The 24,636-nt window shown below is 36.1% G+C and overlaps 2 protein-coding genes and 1 pseudogene across 2 annotated transcripts; 2 read left to right on the top strand and 1 right to left on the bottom strand.

Annotated features, from left to right (window-relative positions):
- The first annotated feature begins 132 nt into the window (after positions 1-132).
- LOC138326017 (GTP:AMP phosphotransferase AK3, mitochondrial-like) lies at positions 133-6,880 on the top strand. The gene is made up of 5 exons (XM_069272113.1): positions 133-462; positions 730-849; positions 3,630-3,802; positions 4,396-4,514; positions 5,101-6,880. Exons 1-5 carry the CDS (start codon positions 252-254, stop codon positions 5,213-5,215), a joined length of 738 nt encoding a protein of 245 aa, XP_069128214.1. The 5' UTR covers positions 133-251; the 3' UTR covers positions 5,216-6,880.
- An 11,103-nt stretch (positions 6,881-17,983) lies between these two features.
- Positions 17,984-21,034, top strand: LOC138326018 (uncharacterized; annotated as a pseudogene).
- Positions 21,035-22,020: 986 nt separating this feature from the next.
- LOC138326019 (uncharacterized) lies at positions 22,021-24,549 on the bottom strand. Its single transcript, XM_069272114.1, has 2 exons — positions 24,265-24,549; positions 22,021-23,643 (listed from the first exon to the last, which is right to left on the bottom strand). The coding sequence occupies exons 1-2, from the start codon at positions 24,479-24,481 to the stop codon at positions 22,364-22,366; spliced, it is 1,497 nt and encodes a 498-aa protein (XP_069128215.1). The 5' UTR covers positions 24,482-24,549; the 3' UTR covers positions 22,021-22,363.
- Between the last annotated feature and the right edge of the window lie 87 nt (positions 24,550-24,636).

Here is a 24,636-nt window from a genome sequence, read left to right on the forward strand (position 1 = left end):
TTGGTTTTTATAGAATAATTATAGATACAAATGATATTATGTTGTTGATTTATTTATATCTTAAAATCTAATATTTCAATTTTAAATAACATTCTAATTCGGCCTTTTACGACTATCCACACTGAGCAAGCACCTGTCATCCACTTCCGGTCCTGTTTAATGAGGTCGTTCAGCTGTTAAGGGCTGATAAAGAACCCCAGAAATTTTGTTTTGGGGCATGACAGTTCATGTAACATGTGTTATTGCCATCAATGAATGTTAACCTTTTTATTTTTTTGAAAATTATTGTCATATCTTTGTGCAGTGCCGAATCAACAATGATCTCCAAAGTTGTTAGGGCTATTATAATGGGCCCACCAGGGTCTGGAAAGGGTACAATATCTACACGTATTATCAAAGATTTCAGTATGAAACATCTCTCTAGTGGGGATTTACTGAGGGCCCAGGTTATAAACAAAACAAGTAAGACATCACTTTAATTATAAGTTAATTATACACTGTAAATGCAAAATTGTCAAAATAGTTTATAATTACAAATATTATGATATCTACAGAAAAAATACATTTAAAAAAATGTTAAGTTATATTGTCAGGGGAGTGTGGTGTAAAAAAAGTAAATATCTGAAAAATAAAATTGATATTAGTTTGTAACAGTAACTACATGTACAATATCAACAAAACTTTCATAGCTAAAACATATTTATAATTATCATACATTGTATGTTTCAGGTGCTAGCATCACAGCAAAGCAGTTCATTGACAAGGGTCAACTTGTTCCAGATGATGTCATGGTCAAATTAATCCTTAATGAACTCAACAAATTTGAGCAGAACAGTTGGATGTTGGATGGTAAGTATAGGTGTAATGTTAGTTACTGTTGTAGCGAAAAGATATCACCTTCTGATTGACTTTCCAGTCAGAAGGAAAATTTCTTTTCCACTACTTTTACTTCTACTATGTAAAAGTCAGTCAGAAAGTAATGTCTTTTCAATTGCAGCAGTAACTACATCTATCTGTTGGAAATTAGTTCATAAAATGACAATTGATAATCATTTGAGAACAATCTACCAATAATAAACCAAATTAACAGATGCAAGGATTTATATCATTACAGGTTCTAGCTTCTTTGATGAAACAGCACTGAGCAGCATTAAAACTTTCATGTTTTGTTTAGACTATTTTACTTAACACTACATAAATACCTATCATGGTATAAAAAGTTGATTCAGTAATCAGCGTTCGAAATTAACGCCTGTCCGTCTGCCCGTGACCGGCAATTTTATAGTCGGGCAGACAATTTTTACCGTGTAGCTGGTCCTTTGACCGGCAACTTTTGGTCCAGATAGAAGATATATATACAAACAAAAATGGCTGTAGAATTGTAGAAAGGTTGAAGATCAAACTGTACAAAACTTCATTTTAGAAAATTTCCGCTGCGTGGTGAGTTTACTAAAACATTCAAGATGTTCTTTAATAATGAAAATTCAATACACACGAACTGACTAAAAATGTCCATCAAGGGATTATACTATTTCAAGAAATGCTTCTTAAAAGATTGATTTGTTTATATGTCTTAGCAAGAAAATCAACTCATTATTATTTTAAGTTACACAACAATTAATGTGCCAATGGTGAGAATCCAGTATTTCAGATCGAGCTGGGTTGCATAATGGTATGGCGCCACTCACAATTATCATTTCTAAATGCAGGTAACTTTAAATCGAAAAATTACTGTATTAAGAACGCTTTAAAATCATTAGAATACATGGTAAAACACATCTCAGCCATTCCAAATCGTAATATTTGTTGTCAGGGCAGACCCTAATGTTACATGAACGAATAACAGAAATGAGAAACCAGCAGCTAAATTCAAAACACAATTTAATTATATATACAATATTATACAGAGATGGTTTACAAGATCTAAAGTAATTGGTGGTGGTACAAGAGTAATACGATGATTTAAAGTGTTATTTTTCTGTATGCGAATGTCCTGGTATAATCCTTGATCCTTCCAGGTTTCAAATTAACAATAATCACAAATCCAGGAGGAAAATGAATGTCCACAGATGATTTGTAAAGTTCCAGGCAATATGAATAAATCCACACAAAGTGTTGTAATAATCCACAGATAAAGTCACAATAGCTCTCCCAATAGAATCTAATATGGCACTGTACAATTCTTGATATGTCTCATTACAGGTCTCATTACAGTTCTGATTAGCCTTGGACAGCTCGAGTATATATAGCTTAACCCTAATTCAAGAATATTGGAGAACCTTCTACTTCTAGAAATATCTAACAAAAAACAGTAAACACACAGAACTTTCTGGAAATAGATCATTCTAGATCTCTACTTATAATCAACATGTTTACAAACATATTTGTTTATACAATGATAATATTCTAGAAAGTTCTATAACCTAAATTAATTATGTGAACTTTATAGGATGTATTGATAATATAGCTATAAGAGTTATCTCACCTATCTAATAACTACATGTATTTAGTGTCATACATAACACCTAAGACCCCACAAACAACAAAATCTTGCGCCTTCTGCGCGCGCATATTCATCAAAATACATCGTAAAACTCATCTCAGCCATTCTTTTCCCGGGGGACCTTTGCCCCCCCAATTACGTGAACATCTTCCTACGCCACTGACTAAATTTGTTGAGAGCCAACGATACTAATCCGGATATGCAGATATATTTTGTTAGTAAAACTTTTACTTTGCTAGTAATTATATAAACTACAAGGATGAATTGTAACTTTGTAAGGACCAGTACCGGTAACTTTCAGTCAGGACCGGTAACTTTTAGGGTCAGCCGGTCCTTAGGACCAGCAGGAAAAATTCCTTAAGGGAGAACACTGTCAGAAATATGACTGAAGGCAAGGCCTTAAAGGGCGCAGCCAGATGTTTTAATATGAATCATGCACGGCATAGGAAAAGCGAAGCTCTATTTGTTTATTTTATTTTCTATTTCATGTAGAAGACGTAATTTAGAAATAAAATGACGCACTTTAAACTATAGAAGTATATGATGTAATAATTGTCTAACATAAACTCAAAGAAATGAACTCAAAGATTCGGATTTCTCTGTGTCCATTCAAGGCCTAGAGTGCCGCGTATGCGAATCCTATGATTTTGCGCCATTTGTTGACGTTATGTGACGTCATGATTCCTTGTGCTTATCTTCGCTACGTGGATATTTTAACTGCTTTCAATAGCTTGTGTGATAAAGTGTTATTGTTATTATTTTAAAAAATAATAAAAAAAATGTTTAATTACTCCTGTTATGCATTTGCATTAGATAAATATTTATTTACTGGGGAGAGCAGTAATGGAGCAACACACAACCTCCCCATATGTATGACAAAAAGGTGGCCGCAAACTGAAACTGTCATTGTGTAGGATTGAATTTTGAAGATTGTGTTTTTTCTTATATTTTCGTGTATCTGTTACCTTTGAAGTGCTTTGCACTTTTTGCACTTTGTGCCCTTCGGGCACGAGAGGCTGCACCCTTATAACATATTATAGGGATGTGAATTACTCCCCTTTCATTATATTATATGCATGACGGCATACTCCATAAAAGTAGATAATTTCAGCTGTGTAATTTTCAGGATTCCCTCGGACGGTACCTCAGGCTAAAGCCCTGTACAAAGAGAAACCAGTGGATCTTGTACTAAATCTCAATGTGCCTTTTGAAGTTATCATTGACAGAATCAAGGGCAGGTGGACACATGCTCCCAGTGGACGAATCTACCACACTGAGTTCAACCCACCAAAAGTTACGGTGAGTATAAGCCTCCAATGTTTTTGTCAATCCTCTGAATATTGTGGTAAATTCAGTTTTTTCAATCCATGGTTTGGGTGTCAAACGTTAATACACAATGACTTTTACATTCACTCTCTATGTATATACATTGTATGTTAGAAATAACTGTCAGGATGACATAATCAAAATAAAAAAACTATATCTATGTTACAAGGATATTTTATCACCAAATTCATGTGGTCTCTTGCCTGATAATATTAATTGCTGATTCCAATTGAAATGACAAGTTAATTATCTTATGTTTATATCAGGGGTAGAATTGTAGACAGGCATGTCTGATATAGTGGGTAAGGCCGGATACTTCTGTCAAGTTGAGTAATATCAAAGGATTTGAATTCTTTTCCTATTGGGGAAAACCAAAAGGTAATTGCAATGTAATCGCTTTTCTGCTTTACATGTATGTTCATATCTTAACCTCAGTTCTAAACCAGGCCTTGAACTGGCAATGTCTACTAAAAGTACAGAAGGAATACACAGTGTTGTTATACATCAGGTTGTTCGAAACTGTACTTGGTAACAGTCTATTTAAACAATAGAATTGTGTGTTTCAGGGGAAAGACGATGTAACAGGTGAGAATTTGATCCAGCGTGATGATGACAAAGAGGAAACCGTGAGGAACCGACTACAGATCTACCAGAATCAAACAGAACCAGTCCTCGAGTTTTATAGGTAGGAAGTGGATGTGGTTTGTACATAGTGTTAAATACGGTCTCAGTTACTCAGTGACAGGGCACTCAATAAGAATCATTATATGAGTATTTTCCCTGTTCTTTTACATATTTACATGGATTAATCCAAGTGTTAAAGCTTCAGCAGGAGGAGAAATATTGAAATATTAATCACATATTCAGCCCATTAATGTCCGAAAATAAATCATCTGACTAGGCTAGTAGACTTTGATATTATTAGGTATATCATAAAAGATTTCCATGTTATTGTTACTACAGAAATATTGAAATATTAATCACATATTCAGCCCATTAATGTCCGAAAATAAATCATCTGACTAGGCTAGTAGACTTTGATATTATTAGGTATATCATAAAAGATTTCCATGTTATTGTTACTACAGAAATATTGAAATGTTTTATTGTTATATTTTACTTGCATGTAAATTGTTCTATTTTAAAAGTCTTTTCTTTTGATTAAAATTTTCTTACTTCTTATACCCTACTTATGTTAAGTTCCATATTGAATTTTGATCTCTTCTTTGTATGTTACTACATGTAATGATGTTCGTTTTGTGTCTTTGTAGAAAACATGGAATACTGACAGAGTTCACAGGGAAATATTCCAATGAAATTTGGCCAAAGGTGTTTGAGTTTTTGTCTACAAAGAGTGAACCACTACAGTACACCCAGTATAGTTAACCTATACTTATATCGTCTATAGTCAATAGTTTACAGAATGTTTAGAGTGCTAAATGTGATTCAGTGAGAGGGTTGTCTTCAAAATTTTGATATGATTATACACAATATAATTAATTTTGATTTTATCTTGTTCTCTTGTTGATATTTATTTAAATTTTAAATTGTTTATACATTAAAAAATTCTGAAGTGCAGGTGCTATCTTTTTGACCGTTAGTTCTACTTATTGTAAAGAGACGGTTTGTATTTTGTTGCTAAAATGTGATTGTGTGTTCAAACAAAACTGATAAAGTATTTACATAAAATTGATTTTTCGTGTTCAACTAGTTCTTGTTCATATAGCTATAAATATTCTGTTGTATTAATCAAAAGGTTAATGACTAGTAAATAAGATGTTGTAGTAATTAATGACAGTTTATCTGGTAAATATTTCATTGGACTTTAATCATAGTTATTTCCCTTTATTTATCTTGGCCAGTACTGTAAAAATAAGAGATACTGAAGGAGTGAAATGAAGGGAAGTAACTCTGTAAGATCGGGATGTTGATTGCAAGCTTAGTCAAGGCTTAGTTACTACCAGACAATGTAGTATAATACCAATATGATGATCAGTTGACAATGAAAAGAAGGTTGTTACAATCAAAATAGTTTATATTCAAGATCATATGCATATGTATTTAAATCATGGAAAATGGATTGTTTTAAGTGACGGAATGATGAGTTGTTTATTACAGCCGATAAGATGTTGTGTTTGTTTAATTTTCTCTTATGATTTGCTGCTTACATTGTTTATATACTGTTGTAGTTATTTAACTGTTTTATCTTTGATATGTTACTTATCAGGTTTAAAGTACAAGACAAATATTTTGTTTGCAAATACCTCAGTTGTTCATGGTTTAAACTGACAGTTCACCAGCTGTCAATCAAACTGTTCAGATTCCACATGTGGATTTGTATATTGTGTTGTGTATGCTACAACTTTTATTCTGACATTGAATTTGTGCATATTGGAGGACAAGTCGGGTAGAAACTATGTCCTATGGACAAGTATTGTTGAAACCGACATTCAATTTTAATTGGTTTCTTGCATGCTGTAGCCTTATAAAAAGTGAATTTTCTTCTTATTTGCAAAGGTAGCATTATCAAAATTTACAAAGCCTATTAAAAAAGACCACCCAATGTACAATGAAGAAATTGTCTTTATAGCCAAGTAGTCTCCGATCAAATAGTGCTGAAAATGGCCATGTGGAATCCCCAGATGGGTTTTGAGGTTGTTGTTTATTATACAGAGGTGGTCGTTATACAAAGGTATTGTACATTGTAGTAGAAAATGTCTACAGACAGGATGTCAATCTTCCAAATAATGATCAAAGACAGCCTCTCTGAAAAAGAACCAGCTTACTGTACAAATCTAATACTGAAAAGCATCTCTTCAAACATCTTAAGAGTTGTTTTCTTTTTATTTTATTTTTAGGAAATGTCTATCATCATTTTGTGAATACTGCATCTCTCAAATGTTAATACAAAAGGGAATAAACACGAATTTTGTGTAGCTGAAAATTTGTTGACCAAAATAATAGATGAACCAATCTATATTTTTAGCAATTAATATAATTATGTAAAAGAAATTATGATGATGCTTTAATAATTAAACTGTAAAAATGTCATACTTGTGTTGTATTTTCATTTCCAGACTTGGATTCTTTTACTAGATGCAGCTATAAATACAGGGGCTAGGGATTTAATTAGTGATGTCAATCTCCCGCCCAATTGTCAATTTCCCGCTCAATTGTCAAGCTCCAGCACTTGGCATGAGTGTCTCGAAAATTCAAGAAAAAATATAAGTCTTCTGTTGAAACTATTAAATAATATGTTGTTGTGTATTATCTCCAATTTGACCCCAATTTGCTAACCTTTGACCCTTGTCAGGTATTTTTTTATTTTACATATTCTCGAATCCCTGTGCGGTTGTTGAACGCGTCACATATTTTTATGTCCCCTAATGCCAATATGGCCAAGTGCTCTTCAGACAAATATGTAATCAAAGTCAAGTCTCAAACTGGAAAATAAAGTTACCTTTGTACTTCCAGGTTTTTCTTTTGAACACACGGACACTCGCGAAATGATACAGGCATTTTCAGACTAAAAATAATCTGACAGCATGTCTTGGTAATTATTATCACAGACTTCAGATATTATTACCAAGACATGTCTATTATAATATCTTTATTAAAACAAAATGCATGCGCCTGTGGTCACTGCTACAAAATGCACCCCTGTGATAAAGACAATCCAGAGGATTTCGATACTATATATTGGTTTGGTTGGATAGCAGCTTCTTTGATTACAGACGTACATTTTGTATCTATTCCAATAGCAGAATTTCCGTCCATGTAAAAAGGTAACTGTCTACTTTATCAACTTTCTGTAGAATTTCGTTGTAGGCCTTTAGGTTTTGATCACAGGGATATGAGAAATATTACAATTTACACGCATATTTTTTACCCACTTATTTAGGGGTCTAGAGAAGAAAAAACATGATTTTGATCAATTTCGAGAATTTGGACAGATAAACAACTGCGGCAAAATTATAACCCCTGCGATTATTAGCTTTTTCAATATAGGCCTACCACTTCTGTTGAACTATGCCTACTTTGGCCAAATATTTAAGCATTAAACCATCTTCCAATGGCATCTATGGTCTAAATAGATGCCAGAGCTTTGCAGACAATCATCTCATAATGCGCTAGTACGCATGAAGATCTATATAGACCATAGATGCTATAGGAAGTTAGTTTAATGCTTATATTTACATTATCAACTCATTTTAGGATCTCCGCATTAACATTGTTTAAGCTAGACCAGTAAACCGGTTTATCAACGACGATTTAATCCTCAAGATGGAACAGTCATTTTGACGGTGATCAGTTGACGTCAACACTTCAATATTTGTGACGTCATAATGGTCACGTTTTGGGTGTCAGTTATACCGTCATATTCTCCACTTTGCCTATGTTAGTTTATATAGTAGAAGTGACAAGTAAATGTAAATATTGTTGAATATTATTTTGACGAGATACGCATCCTTAACATACAGTACCATGCCAAAAGTATTCGGTCACAATGGCGGCGTGTTTACATGACGGTTAAAACAAAACGAATTCCAAATTAATTTTACTAATATACTACACAGTCGATTGCAACGGTATTACACACTTACCTTCAGTATTTTGTAAGATGTCCTTTCAATCTGATTACGTTTAAAATTCGTTTAGGGATCGTGTTGTACAAGCTTTGAATGTAGCAAGGTGTGATCTCCGTCCAAATGCTCTGAATCTCGGAGAACAAGTCATTTGCCGATTTCACAGCTGCTACTCGAGACTGAAGTTTTCTTTTTATTAATAACCAAAGATTTTCAATTATGTTTAAATCTGGTGATTGAGCGGGCCAACTCATTCCATTAATTCCGTTCTGGGCGATGTAGTCTTGGGTGGACCTCGCACGGTGAACTGGGGCATTGTCGTCTTGGAAAAAATAGCCACCAGTAGGAAAATGTCTGGCAAGAACTGGCCAAAGATTTTCCTCCAAAACCTCCTGATATTTTGCAGCATTAATATTTCCTTCCACTCGAGCTAATGTCCCCACACCGTTCCAACAAATGCACCCCCAAATCATAACCTCGAGTTTGTTTTGGGTATTACGCGGCTGCACAAGATCCGGTCGCCATCCTTCACCCCGCTTTCTCCATATATAAACTCTGTGGTCCTGTCCAATAACTATTTTGCTTTCATCCGAGAAAATAACTCGCTTCCAATTATATATTGTCCATCTCCGCTTTTCTCTGTATCTGTATCTGTTACGCCGCTATATCCCAGTACTGGTAATTTTGCGGCGGGTGAGAGAGAGCGCAGAATTGGTTAGTAGCGCGTTTCGAGTGCTGATCTGAATGCCTCGATACTGCTGCAGTGAACTACACTATTATCCAGGTGGTTCCAATCTAGTATAGTTCTAGTGAAGAATGAGTTCTTGTATTGGTCAGTCTTTGGCGATTTAACTCTGAAGCCTCTGTCGTTGTTACATATTGATCTGTGAACGATGTTGATAGAATTAAAGTCACATAGGTTCTTAGCAGTAATTTGTCTTCCCTGTTTTTTTGGTATAAGGTAATCTGATGGAGTTATAGCTGGCACTAACCCCTCCACGACCCTGTATAGATATACGAGTCTGTTGTGTCGACGTCTGACCTCTAATGGTGGTAGGTCCAGATTGTTTAGCATTGTTGTTACACAGCCTGTGTTGTTGGATCTATAGTCTCCCGTGATGAATCTCGCTGCACGGTGCTGTATACGCTCTAGGGTATTGATGTCATTTTGGTAATATGGGTCCCATACTATTGATCCGTACTCTAATATTGGTCTTACTAATCCAACATATGCGCTACGCCTACTAGATTGTGGACAGCTGCGTAGGTTCCTTCTTAAGAAGCCGAGGGTGGAGTTTGCTCTTTTGGATATGTTGGTTATATGTTGGTGCCATTTCATGTCCTCAGAGATGGTAATACCTAGGTATGGATTTGATCGCACCTGTTGGAGGATGGTATTGTCCAAGTTGTAGAAGTGAGTGGTCTTTTGTTTAATACTTAGGATGTAGCATTTCTTAGCGTTAAACTTCATACCCCATGTGTTAGCCCAGGTTTCCAGGTGTTTAAGGTCTTGTTGTAAAATTACATGGTCGTTGTGCGATCTTATCTTCCTATAAAGGAGGCAGTCGTCTGCAAACAGGCGGGTTTGTGATTGGACACAATCAGGGAGGTCGTTGATATGACATAGGAACAATATTGGTCCTAGTACCGTACCCTGGGGGACCCCCGAGTCCACAGGCACTGATTTGGATTGGACTCCTTCAAGGACTACTTGCATAGATCTTGCAGTTAGAAAGTGGGATAGCCATGAGTGGATTGGCCCATCTATTCCATAAGATGTCAGTTTGTGTAGCTCTACACCAAGCAAGTCTCTTAGTTCGGTTACTCTGCTTCACGACAAGTTTCTTCCTAGAAACACACCTGGTATACCCATGTTGGCTCAGATGTCGCTGAAGTGTTCTTTTAGAAGTCGAAACATTACTTTGCTCATTGTATTTAATGGTAACATCAGTAAGGGAATCCCTCCTATTGTTTTTAACAATCCTCTCCAAAGAACGATAATCCCGCAAATTCACTAACTTTGGTCGTCCGCTTCTCGGCCTGTTTTCCACTGAACCACATGTACAAAATTTGTTAACAATGTCAATAACTGTGGACTTGGGTATTTTTAACATCATACCTATCTTTCGTCGTGAATATCCACTCCTAAACATCCCTACGATCATATTTTTAACGCCCATTGATAGTTCTTTTCCTTTTCGGCCCATCTTGGCAATACACGTCCACGGGAAAAACAGAAAGCAGACGACAACAACAAAATTGTGTGACGTAACATGACGTCATACGCAAACCTAAAAATGACGCACGTCATCATCAGTGACGTTTACATTGAATGCCAAGGCCATTTTCAGCGATGTTATTGACACGACGTTAACACGCCGCCATAGGAGATTTCAGAAAAGATGGCGATGACGTCACACAAAGGTACATCCGGGCGCTCAAAGGTACAACTCTGTATATCTACACATAAACATAGTGGGAACACAGCCGCTTGCGATGATTGTTTACATTATATTGTAATAAATAGTGCGACAATCCGAGAACTATTGCGTTATTATTATTATAAAAAGGGTAAATAGATATATTTAACAAAAATATTTAGATATAAACATCTGGTATTCATATATTTTACTCTGTTTATACTCCAATTTCGACCGGCACGAGTAAAAACACGGTCGACATTAGACATACGTATAAACATTGACAGAAGTTACAAAATTAACAGAAACTACATATTAAATTCCAAGTTTCCCAAAATAATATAATGACATTTTAATAAGCGATTACTGTTTTCTAAGATTAACTTGGTAAAACGTCTTACGATGTGTGATTATGACCAAATTAAAATTTGCCTTCTTATATATTTACTTCCGGTTGCGCACGCACCTATGGCGGATGGTTAGAAATTTCCTCTGAAGATCGGCTGATCTAAATCGATCATCATCACACTTTCTTTTACATTTTTCAGTGACATATTTTGGTAAAAATGTAGAACTGGTTATATTCTACCATATTTTTCGACTTTAGGCTGATTATATGGACATATTTTTGCACTAGAATAGGATGATGCTGCATTTTACTGTCAAGTGATTTTCAAAAATCAAAATGGCTACCACCTGATCCAAATTGATCTAAATTACCTTTTCTTTACATTTTTCATTGTCATATTTTGATATAAATGTAGTACTCATCATATTATCGACCATATGCTGATATATGGACGCAATTTTTCCATATAGATTAGGATAATGTTACTTGCTACTGACATGTGTTTTTCAAAACTCAAAATGGCTAACTCTTGAGGACGAGTCGAGGCGACCTTCTGTGAGTAGACAACTTTTCTGTTCATTATTTAAAAATAACATTATATCATGTAATAAGAATGATACACCCCTAAATTTCACATTTTTTGCCCAATACTTTATAATTATCCCCATGAGTGTATCGAAACTCCAAAAATTTCTAGACAGAAACCCGCCCCAGCTAGATGTTCGTAGTGATCGTACAATCATTTTCGTCTCTGATAGTAAGGGCCTAAAACTAAGAGATGTAGCTGAGACGCCTATTGAAAAAAGTATTGTGTGGTACTGTCGCCCTGGCCAGAACACACGAGTTTCGATTAACTATATAGTTGAGAACTTGGAGCCCTTCATTAGGCGTTACACCAAGGTGTCAATATTTCTCTGGACGGGCACGTGTGATCTTACCAAGAAGACTGGTCGATTCATCAGCCTACATGAGGCCCCTATCGACAATGTAATAGAGCAGTACAGCAGACTCGTCTCCCTCAGTAACAAATATGGAGACTCTGTAAAGTTCACTATTCTAGAGTGCCCTTACTACAGTATCCGGATATGGAATGCGAATAAAGGCTATGAAAATCCTGAAACACTCGCCGACTCAGACTCTATCTTAAGAGCGAAAATAGATGAGCTGAACAAAGGTATCCACGCCCTAAACCGCGAATTAGGAACAGCCTCTCCCAAACTAACCCTTGACATGTTGAAGTCGAGAAAGAGCAACAAAGCCTACACAACCGAAAAAATATCATACTCGCTTCTATCTGACGGGGTCCATTCCACCAAAGTTCTAAACAAATACTGGCTGAGAAGGATCATAGAGTACTTTGTTGCTGAACACTAACATTTATGTATACTAACTAGTTTCTGCTCAGTTGTTTGGGGATTGCTCCGCCACTGAGCTAGTAAACTACATATTTGTACAACATACAAGAACTGTCTTTAAATACCACATAGTATAGTTCATTTCTGTCTACCTAGTGTATTCACCATGGACAAAGACCAGCGCAATAAGAGGTCCAAACCAGAAGACTCACTACATCTGTGTGGCCAATGTGAAACAGAACTCAACACACACACGAATCATATTCAGTGTGATATTTGTGGGTTAAACTACTGCCAAAGATGTTCGAGGATTTCGGATATGGCCTATCAGTGTCTTATCAATAGTGACATTGATAACATGACCTGGTCATGCAGAGTGTGTAAAAGAACAAAACCAACTCTGGACCATATTAATAACTCCCTCAAAATGTTGTGTGAGAAAAACGAGGTCAGACTCGACAGCATAGAGAGCAGGCTAAACCAACTAGAAACCACCTCCAAAGAAACCAAGACGGAACTTCACAAAGCATCTACAATGATGGATAACCTCAGAGAAAATGTCTTCGATCTAGTTGACGAGAGAACGAAAGAACTTCAAGAACGACGTTCCAAGGAAGAAAATGTGATATTGTTTAATATGCCTGAATGTGAAAACCAAACACCAGATGAAATAAAAACACATGACACCCAGGTCTTTAACCAGTTATGTACAGCCCTCACTGGATCCATACCGGAAACACTCTCCATGTATAGACTCGGCAAGCATAACAAAGACAAATCCAGGCCACTAGTAGCTGTAATGAAGGCAAAACAGGAGCGTAAACAACTCCTGGAGAAGGCAAGAAATATCAAAGACAGAGCACCTCCATCTCTAAAGAATGCCATATTGACAAGAGATCTTACCAAACTACAACGTGAGGAAAGAAAGGCAAAATTCAAAGCAAGAAAGACTGTGGAAAACTTAAAGGAGTCCTCCTCAAGCTCAAGCTCCTCTGGAACTAAGATAAACAAAAAATCTAAGGAGAAAGACCTGCTGTCTGGGGATAGCCCCGCCACAGGTCCTATCCGAAACCCTAGTCATCAAAACCCTTCAACCATCCAGAAATCAACAACCGTGGATGACGTTAGGTCACTACAATCAGTAGACTTTATAAGTCCTATAAGGCCCAGCCAAAGGTCAGCCAAGTTGAGAATGGTTACAGCTAGTGTATATAATGATACAACTCTCAACTCTTCCCAAATATCCATCATGGACGACCAAGAGGAAACACTAGCATATGCAATTGATTCGGACGATGACCCGGTCAACGATACCATTACCGAATCAGGTTCCCAAAAGACCATATTATAGGATACCTGTTTTACCAGTTTTACCCAAGATGATGTTCAAAATGAAGTATGTGGGAAACTAACTACTATGTACTCGAACTGTGATACACTAACACAAACCAAAAAAGCTGAATTAGAAGACATTATACGGATTAGTCACCCTGACATAATATGTCTAACCGAGATTCTTCAAAAAACACCATCATATACTTATGATGATCGCCACTACAAGATAGAAAACTACCACCACTATGTAGCTAGCAACATGAAGAGAGGAGTAGTGATCTACATTAAGAGTAACATCAACTCGGAATACGTTGAGCTAGACCCTCTAGAAGATCAAGTATCCTGCACCATTAATCTACGAAATAGAGACCAACTCCTTATTTGGAATATCTATAGGAGCCCAAATAACACAGAAGAGAACAACAATAAAATACTAGAAATCTTTGACAGGCTGTATACTATGAACTTTACACATATATTAGTAGTAGGAGATTTGAACTTCAAACAGATCAACTGGGAGACTATGTCAACAACAGTCGGAAACAACCACCCTGCTAACAAATTTTTGTCTACTATCGAGGACTGCTACATGTTTCAACACGTAAAGGATCCGACTAGATATAGAGAAGGCCAAGTAAGTAATATCCTGGACCTGATCATCACAAATGAGGAAGGAATGGTGGAAAATCTTGAGTATAATCCAAGTCTAGGTTCCAGTGACCACCTAGTACTAGCATTTGACCTAATCGTGTATGTTGATAGCAACCCTAAAGACAACACTAAAACAAGATACAACTTTCATAAAGGAGACTATGAAACTATCAGGCAAAATCTTACAAACATCCAACTACAAGACATTGAGAACTGTTCTAATGTATCGGAAGCCTGGGAAGTCTTCAGTCAACAACTCGATAGGGAAATTAGGGAGAACATTCCACTACATCAAACTTACAGCCAAAGAAATTCAAAACCATACATATCCAAAACAGCAAAGGATGCAGTTAGACGAAAACGGAAATGCTGGACCAAATACCTACATTGTAAATCTGCTCACAATTTTGCTGAATATAAAATGGCTAGGAACCGAGCTACACAAACTCTGAGGCATTCCAAATACTACTACGAAAAAGACCTGGCTGACAAAATAAAAACTAATCCGAAGCTTTTCTGGAAATATGTTCGAACTAAAACTAACACAGCTACAACGATTGGAAATGTTACAATGCCATCAGGAGAGCTAACATCGACCTCCGAAGAAATAGCCAACACTATGAATAAATACTTCGCCAGTGTGTTTACTGCAGAGGAAAGAATCAGAGAAAGACCACACCTTTCAACCAGAAATTATGCTGAACCCCTTGAGACGATTACTGTGACTGTCACACAAGTTGAAAAAGCCATCAATAAAATCAACCCTAACAAATCACCAGGTCCAGATAATATCCATCCAATGCTGCTGGCAAAAACAGTTAATGAAATAAAAAGTGTACTAACTATTATATTCAACAAATCAATCCAAGAAGGGACACTCCCAGACCCATGGAAAAAAGCCAACGTCTGCCCAATATTCAAAAAAGGTTCAAGGAAAGACCCAAGTAACTACAGACCAATCAGCCTGACCTCAGTACCTAGCAAGATTTTACAAAGAATAGTGAGAGACGAAATTGTCAAACATATGGATACCAACAACCTATTCACAAAAGAGCAACACGGTTTCAGACAGGGACGTTCATGCACCACTCAATTACTGGAATGCCTGGAAGACTGGACAATATCAATGGATGAAGGGCACAATACCGATGTGATATACCTGGACTTCAGCAAGGCGTTTGACAAGGTATGTCACAGCTTACTGCTACACAAACTGGAACAATATGGTATTAAAGGGAGAGTACTCCAATGGATAAGAAATTTTCTCACGGACATGGAACAACGAGTAATTGTTAACGGAACATGTTCCCATAGTCTACCTGTAACAAGTGGAGTTCCCCAAGGAAGTGTTCTGGGACCTGTACTGTTTCTGATCTATGTAAATGATATTCCAGAAGTTGTGCCATGCCTCGTTAAAATGTTTGCTGACGACACCAAACTTTACAAACAAATATCTACTCCGGGTAGCAGACAAGAACTACAAAATAGCATAGATAAAATGGTAAAGTGGGCAGAGAACTGGCTGATGACTCTCAATCTTACCAAATGTAAACATATGGAGATTGGTAACAACGAGAAAACATCCCAATACAACATCCGGAACGAATCCTCAAACATAACTATCCAGAAAGTCTCAACAGAAAAGGATCTAGGTGTGATCATAGATGAGAAGCTGAACTTCTCGGAACAAGCTAACATAGCAGCACAAAAAGGAAATCGTATCATGGGAGTAATTTTTTTAAGTCATTTACATACATGGACCAACATATATTCAGAACTCTTTACAAATCCCTGGTACGACCGCACTTAGAATATGCCACTACCATCTGGTCACCATTCCTACAAAAAGATATCATCAAAATCGAAAATGTCCAACGGAGAGCTACAAAGAGGATTAAAAATATCAAAGACTTGTCCTACGAAGACAGACTTAGAACATTGGGTCTCCCTACACTGGAGTATAGACGAAAACGTTGTGATTTGATTCAACTATACAAGATTATTAATAAGCATGATAAAATAGTCTCAGACACAATGTTTAGTAGTCGACCATACCAGTCAACCCGAGGAAATACCCACAAACTGTTCAAGAGACAGGTCAGGCTGAATACAACAAAAAATGCCTTCTCCAATAGAGTCGTCAACCACTGGAATGCATTACCAAACGAGGTAGTCAACGCCAAGTCAATCAACAGCTTTAAGACTCAGCTAAACAAATATTGGAAGACCAACAACAAGTTTGTCCTAAGTGAACATCCTTAGTGAGGCCGGTAGTGTAACTTTAAAATAGATTTGGTCTAAGGAAACTGCAAAAGAGACTCTATTAAACACATATGCAGCCTATAGACCAATTCTGATCGCCAGTCTACTCAGGTTTATATACTCATTTACCATTAAGTAGTACAAGTTGTTTGGGGATTGCCCCGCCACTTGTATCAGTGTTCCCCATTATATATCATTGTATCAATCTACCCTATAGATAGATCATAATTTTATGAAACTAAATCTATTAACTAGTACGTATACACATAGGGTACCCTCAATTCATTTGACACCAATATTTTAAAATGATACATATTTTCAGTCCCTATGACTGGAATTTATAGATATTTTATTTTTTTTTGTTAATAGTGATACTTTTAAATTTTTGTAAATAACTCTATAATATCTGTGCGTGCGTAGCCGGAACTCAAAAGTCGGTGTAGGAGGGGGAAAAACCCCTATCTCCACCAAGATCAATAATACCATCAATGCCTCTCTACAAGTGTGTACACTTTCAACGAGGCCGCCATCAGCGAAGTATCAGCGATGTATTAACCCAAGCGCACGGCAGGCCATTACGTACAGTATGCGAGATCCAGATTTCGTCATTTTTTGCAGAGTCACAAAATTATATATTTCTGCGTTAAATTTGTCGTCGAAAATTTTTGGGAATTTAGTTTATGACCATTCAAACGAGTCAAAGTTTTAGTTTCTTTTTATCATATTTTAAAAACAAAACTTCGAGTATTTGTGATTCTCGTAAAGCCGTGCGCAATTGTCAAATTTCTCGAAACAAAAGTGCAGACTTAAGGTCAAAACTTAAGTTTTTTCCTTAATGTAATTTATATTGAGGATAACTCGTATGAAACATTAAGTAGTTTTTGATTAAGTAGTATCGAGCATTATCGGGACATAAGTCGGCATTTAGTATTATTACGATCTAGCAGCAGACTATTTAAATAGTATTATTTAAAAACGTCTCTGGATCTAGCTGATGTTGTCAGAAAGTGTAATTAAGATCAGGCTAAATCTAAAATGTAGTCTATCTTACATGGATTCAAATTACTTAAAAGTAATATCACCTTCAATTTTTGGACATTTCACATAACGGAACATGGAATAAAAGTGACTAAAAATAAAAATATAAACTGACATGAAATTGAACGATTTCACTATTTTATTTTTCGCCCATATATACATAGATTTCAGTCACGTGACTTCCTGTGACCCACTTCGTGACCGGCGGCCATATTGGAGGTGAAGCTTCGCCATTGTTTACTTTACACCTATCGAAGATTTGTCAGCCTACGGGGATATTTTATAAACATTATAACATCCGAAAGCATGATCCATCATGGATAAGAAGCTATCCAAAGGCGAACTTACGTATCGTGAAAAGTTAGATACTATTTCTAGGCGGAGATATGACGATAAATTGACTTTGATAGGAAATCAAGATCCCTACAGTCTTACAAAAGAAAGATGGTCTGTCAGTGTAGAGAAGTGGGCGCGCGTAGCATACCCGGACATTTCAAACTTTTTAATATACACAACGAGTGCATATACACATGAAGAGATGAAATCATACAAAGGATTAACAGCATATAATCAGTTTGTTAACGGATGGGTGCGAGACGTGAAAGTTTGTGTTATTGATGGCCTCTGCCTACACACTGCACGGGTAAGTCCAGTCAACTGACCCACATATTTTTTATGTTTTTTATGATTTTTTTTTGTGAGCTCGTGATGCGATGCATACTACTGATTATTGTTGTTATCATATCAATAGGCTCCCCATTTCATGAAAATTCCCGTTTTTTAAATTATTGATAGTATGATACTGGAATACTTAGCATTTAAGTACGTAGATAAGCTACTGTCAGTACTGAGGAAAACCTATACCAGGTAAATTATACTGCAGTATAGGTTATAAAATCTTAAGTCTTAAGATTACATAATTTTTAACGTTGATGCAAAAATTTCATGTGAATTTTTTAATGGATGGTCAGTTATTATAACTGATGTATTTATACAAAAAAAAAATACAGAAATAATTTTATGGTGTTGAAGTATGAATATAAATTACATACCTTAATACAATCTACCCCATAAGCAACAAGGGTTTAAATAGGACCAAATTTGAGCTAACATTTCACAAAATTATTGCACAGATCTAGAGTAAGCTTAAGAAATTAATCAATTTGCAAAAGAAATTGAATACAGAATTCGATGCATGTACGGTTTTCATAGTTTCAGTTAAATCAAGGTAATTACTACTTATAAGTAAATTGAGGTCTCAAAAAGGATGAAGGGTTCTTAAAGGGACAGGGATTCTTATTGGGAGGAATATGGTAACTGTCATAAATGAACAATTTTGATATTTTCCTGTCTTTATTTTTTTCATTTTTTTTTCTAAATTTTCTTTTGTAGGTGATGCATTCACAACGTCTCAGCGACACACCACTAACGCCATGGGCTATTATCAAATCTGACGGAAAAGTTCTTGCTGCACACTGCAACTGTATGGCTGGATTGGGAGAGGCATGCACACACATTGCTGCCATGCTTTTTTCCATTGAGGCAACATCAAATGTGAGACAATCAAAGACTGTGACAGAGGATAAGGCATACTGGCTTCCAGCATCTGTGAAAGGGGTAAAATGTGCCAAAATCAAAGACATTGATTTTACTTCTGCAAAGCTAAAGAAGAGGAATCTTGATTCCCAATTTACAGACACTCCATTACAGAAAAGAGGGACTTTACCACAAAAAAACAATTGAACCACCATCAGAGGATAGAATTAGAACTTTCTTACAGAAGCTAAGTGAAACAGGGGCACAATCTGCAATACTTAGTGTGAAGCACGAGTTTCAGGCACCATTTGTACCAAAAGCATTAGACGAAAGATTTCCAAAGGTGTTGTCAGAACTTTTTCATCCTGACATGCTTGAAGCATCATTCAGTGAGATTCTTAAACATTGTAAGGACATTAATGTGACAATTTCAAAGGAGGAGGCTGAAAGTGTTGAAAAAGCTACCAGACAGCAGACAGAGTGTAAACTTTGGAACCGGTTTAGATCTGGACGGATAACAGCATCACGAATGCATACAGCATGTCACAGTAGTCCTGCAGCACCATCAGAAAGTTTGATTAGAGCCGTTTGCAATCCTGAATCAACAAAGTTTACATCAGCTGCAACAGCATGGGGATGCACTCACGAAAAGGTTGCTAGGGAGACCTACACCGAGGCCCTTCAGACTCTTCATGACAACTTTGTAGTTGAGGCAGTAGGGCTTACACTTAATCCAGACTTTCCCCTATTTGGAGCATCACCTGATGGAGCTGTGTCATGTGACTGCTGTGGAGAAGGCGTGGTGGAAATCAAATGCCCATATTGTGTACGATCTTCAAATCTAGATGCTTATAGTGGTACATCATCATGTCTTGAAGACACAGGTGAAGGCAAGACATTAAAGAAAAAGCATCCCTATTTCTATCAAGTACAAGCCCAGATACATCTTTGTGGGAAAGAATATGCAGACTTTGTTGTTTGGACAGAGAAGGAAGTCCATATTGAACGAATCGAACCAGATACCGAATTGTGGGAGGAAATGAAAGAAAAAGCTGAAAACTTCCATGCTATGGCTATTATGCCAGAGTTGGTGGGAAGGTTCTTTTCTCGTTTAAACACACCGCCACTGTTGTCATCAACAAATGACCTTGGAAATAAACAGTCATCTACGAGTGAACCAAACAGAGACACATACTGCTTCTGTCAGCAAGGAGAAACTGACATGATGGTGGCATGCGACAACCAAAACTGTCCATATCAGTGGTTTCATCTGTCTTGTCTTAAACTTACCAAGTCAAAGCTTCCCAAAGGAAAGTGGTTTTGCCCCGACTGTAGTCGTTTACCAGAGTTTAGTAAGAAAAGGTGTGGAAAGAGAAAAAGGACAAATAATGAATGAATTGAGAAAGATGTGTATATTAAACAATATACTAGAGTGGACTAGCTACTGGTCATGACACTATGTTTATGATGTGAAAACCAATATATACATGAAATGGTTGTAGAGATGCATTAAGTAACCTATATGATATGGCTATAGGTACATGTTAAGTTATCAATGTTCATTACATTTAAAATTTTTGTTCAATGTACATGTGCTCTATCTATATTGTTGAAGATAAATCCATGTATATATAATATATATACACATATACTACAGATAATTAAAATGTAGAAAAGGATTTTTCTCGTTGTTTATATTTACATGTATTGTCTACAAATTTATTAAATTAACTTACATGTAAAGTTATTATTATGCATATGGTCATTTAAGAACTTGCCCGATTTTGGCAATAGAAAAAGGGATTTGGAGAAGTACTGTTAATTAAAATGCTGGAGCATTAACTAACTTATCATTTGATAAATACCTCTAGAATAGAGACCAAAGTAAGAAAGATGTCTGTTCATGATCAATACTTCAATTCATGCCTACTATTCCTTGTAGGGTAACCACTTTCTGACATTGCTTGAACATTAAAATAAAATATTATTGTAGTATATTTTCAAACTTGCAATATTTTTGATCAAAGGAATTTGAAGGGCAGATAAGAATAAACCTGTGAGGAAGACAAGGATATGACAGACATCTTTCTAAATTTTGTTTCTTAGTCTGTTAGTGATAATGATCCTGGGATTGATGCAGGTAGTGTTGGGAATCTGTTGAAATTTCACCATCAATGAAATTTGTAATCTGTTTGTGGCAACCGATCAATTTTGGTGGTAAATTCTACTTTTGAAACGATCATCAATGTTTACATTTCATAATTGATTATCGGAAATTGGTTGTCTTAACAATTAAATATAGTTTATAACCGATAACAAGGACAAGTCAACACTAGATGCAGGGGTGATATAGTTGTAGGTCAAAACCACAGGCATGTGCATTAAAGAGTAATATAATGGAGTTCATTACATTTTAAAATTTAATGCAAGTGCCTGTTTTTAATTAAAGCAAATTGAGGAACACTCGATTATCACACCACTTATTCAAATATACATTAAAAATATATAAAGATTTGAAAATTTTAAATACTTCAAATACTGGTGCTCATGATTTTTTTGTCTTTCACAAACAATAATGCATTTAATATAAAATGAATCAGTTATGTGACAATTGAGGTCCATGGTTTCATTTGAGAAGAAAGGAAAACAATATTCTATATTTGGACACTGACAATTTAATATAGCTATAGGTTGTTACACAATGCAAGTACACACCTTTTACAGCAATATCAAAATACAATAAAGTACTGTACAGAATCTGAAAATTAAATCTTACTATCAGACAAATTAAATCTGTTCAACTTTTAGTTGTACGCACATTTGTAATTAATATATTTCTATTAAAAACAAGTGATCTGAAAATTATAAGTTAGTTGAAAGTTCATAGTACAATGAATATGTCTGAATGTATTGAGAACATTTTAATATAATTGCAAAGGGGAGATAGACAACCCAATATCCATCTGTAGCTAATACACTATAAGTACTGCAGTGAAGATTTTCTAATCAAATGGAACAACAGATTTGCACATATTTGTCAGTGCACAACAAACGGTAACAATCTTATCAATCGTAGGTGTTGACTCATCAGTCGAGCTGAAATAGTCCAAGGGCAAAGTGTCATGCGTGATCTTGTACTTATTTCGGACTAAGCCAATAACCCTTTCCACATGGATGCGGACATGTGCCAGTTTTCTGGTACTCTCTAGGTCGATTGCAGCCAACTGATCCTTTCCCTTTGTAAATGCAGGAATTCTAAGTTCACTATTCGCTTGAGCGACACTATCTGCTATATCGAATCCTCTGTCAGCAAGAACTAAATCACCATATTCCAACCTGTCAAGAAATTCACTGTCATTTGTAATAAATTTGTCAGAAGCACGACCTCCATAGGCATCACTGATAAACACGATGGTGCCCTGTGGTGATATACCAATCAAAAACTTCACTGTGTTGTGGTGTTTGTATGAACTCCAGGTTTGAGCTCGTGCTGTCAAGTCAGATGGCCTTTCTGAAAAGACTTCAAAACAGTCTATAATGACAGCTACCTTTAGACCAAAGTACTTCCTAAATTCCATAGGCATTGTCTCTCTTCGTTCCTCCTTTGATGGCCAATAAATAAGTGGCTTCAACATCATGTACATAATGTTCAATGTATTTAAGAAAGTTCTTGAGACAGTGGAAGCTGATACCTTAAATTTATCTGCCAAATATGTCACGGGCAAATTCAATTTCAGGCGCATAAGCACAAGAATCATCTTCTGAAATTTTGTTAAAGAACTGTTGTGTGAGGTAGAGAGCTCAGGTTCAACCAACCAAAACAATGTCATCAAAACAGCAAATGAGGGCAATCCAGTAAAATATTTCACTTTTTCATCGTCAAATTTGAAAGTTTCCTCCGAAATTGAAGAAGCCGCAAGCTGTTCTTTCAAGGCAATATTTTCAACAAGCAGTCTGTTGAGTTCATTCTCCATACCATTAATTGTAACTGATGAAAGGTCAGTTTGCATTGATTTCTCATTATCTGCATCATCGTCCACTATGTCCATCTGGATATCTGAATGAGGTTCCTCTGATTCTTCATTAACAGTCATGATCTCCTTTGAATTGAAGAGTGCCACTAAAGATTGTGCTGCTTCCACATTTCTTCGTTTTTGAACTCTGCCCTTCAGCCGATATCCTCTTTCTGGGGTTGGATTGGTCAGCTTCACTTTCTGATGACCCAGCTTCAAAGAAGGAGCCCAGTCAATGGAGTTTTCAGGATATAGACTAGAGGGTTTTCCTGAAAAGAAGTTAATGATCAAATGTCAATAGTTTACAGTAACAGCCAAAATTAACTACTGAATTATCATCTAAATAATTTTCATATCTAATTGGCACCCAGCTGGTATTGATATATCAGTATATCTGAATACTTGCATTTTACATTTTCATCTATCAGTTAATCAATCTCCTTCATTATATTGGAAGATTTTGATATATTAAATTTGTAATTCGTACTTCAAGTCTTCAATGCATAGTGTCGTTATTTATCAATATATTGTAAACTAGTACTGTTATTCACGTTTGAGTCATTTTGAATTATGATTCCAGCGAAGTTAAAATGTAAATCTACGTACGAGAAATTGAAATAGACTGGTTGTCATATCTATGGGTCAATTTCATACTTATAATGCAATTGTCGCGTGAACGTACTCGTGTACAGGGTGTAGGCCTAACGCTAATATATATTCACGTTATACAGTATGTAAAGTGACATACATCATCTACATCTACATATTGCACTGACCACCTTCATCAAGCTGAAGTTTATGTCTATTTCATACGGTACAAATGTACATGATTAACCGTATGTGATTACATTTGAACACTGGCATATATCATAAATAGTAGCATTGCCTACCTGACACGAAGTGTTCAGAACACACCCTCAGGTATGGGTAGGACGATGGTGCTAGATCAGCTCTACTGATTTTAGATAACCACAACGTTCTTCTTTTTTCTGTTAATTCTTGTGTCTTTTCACCTTGCGAAGTGATAACTGCTGGTAAACGAAAGAAAGAAACTTTGTCCCTCCCACCTGTGTTGTTACAACCAATCATCGCACAGTAGTTCACCATTTTGAATACATTAATAGTAGAAATATAGTTCTAGGTCAAACGATGCGCATTGTTGATTTTCACCTCCAATATGGCGGCTATTTAACATACCGGAAGTAGTGTGACGTCATCGGAAATCTATGTATACTGTACGTGTACGTACACATACATCTTCA

Source organism: Argopecten irradians, chromosome 6, assembly GCF_041381155.1.
Source record: "Argopecten irradians isolate NY chromosome 6, Ai_NY, whole genome shotgun sequence".
In the NCBI taxonomy this organism is placed as follows: domain Eukaryota; kingdom Metazoa; phylum Mollusca; class Bivalvia; order Pectinida; family Pectinidae; genus Argopecten; species Argopecten irradians.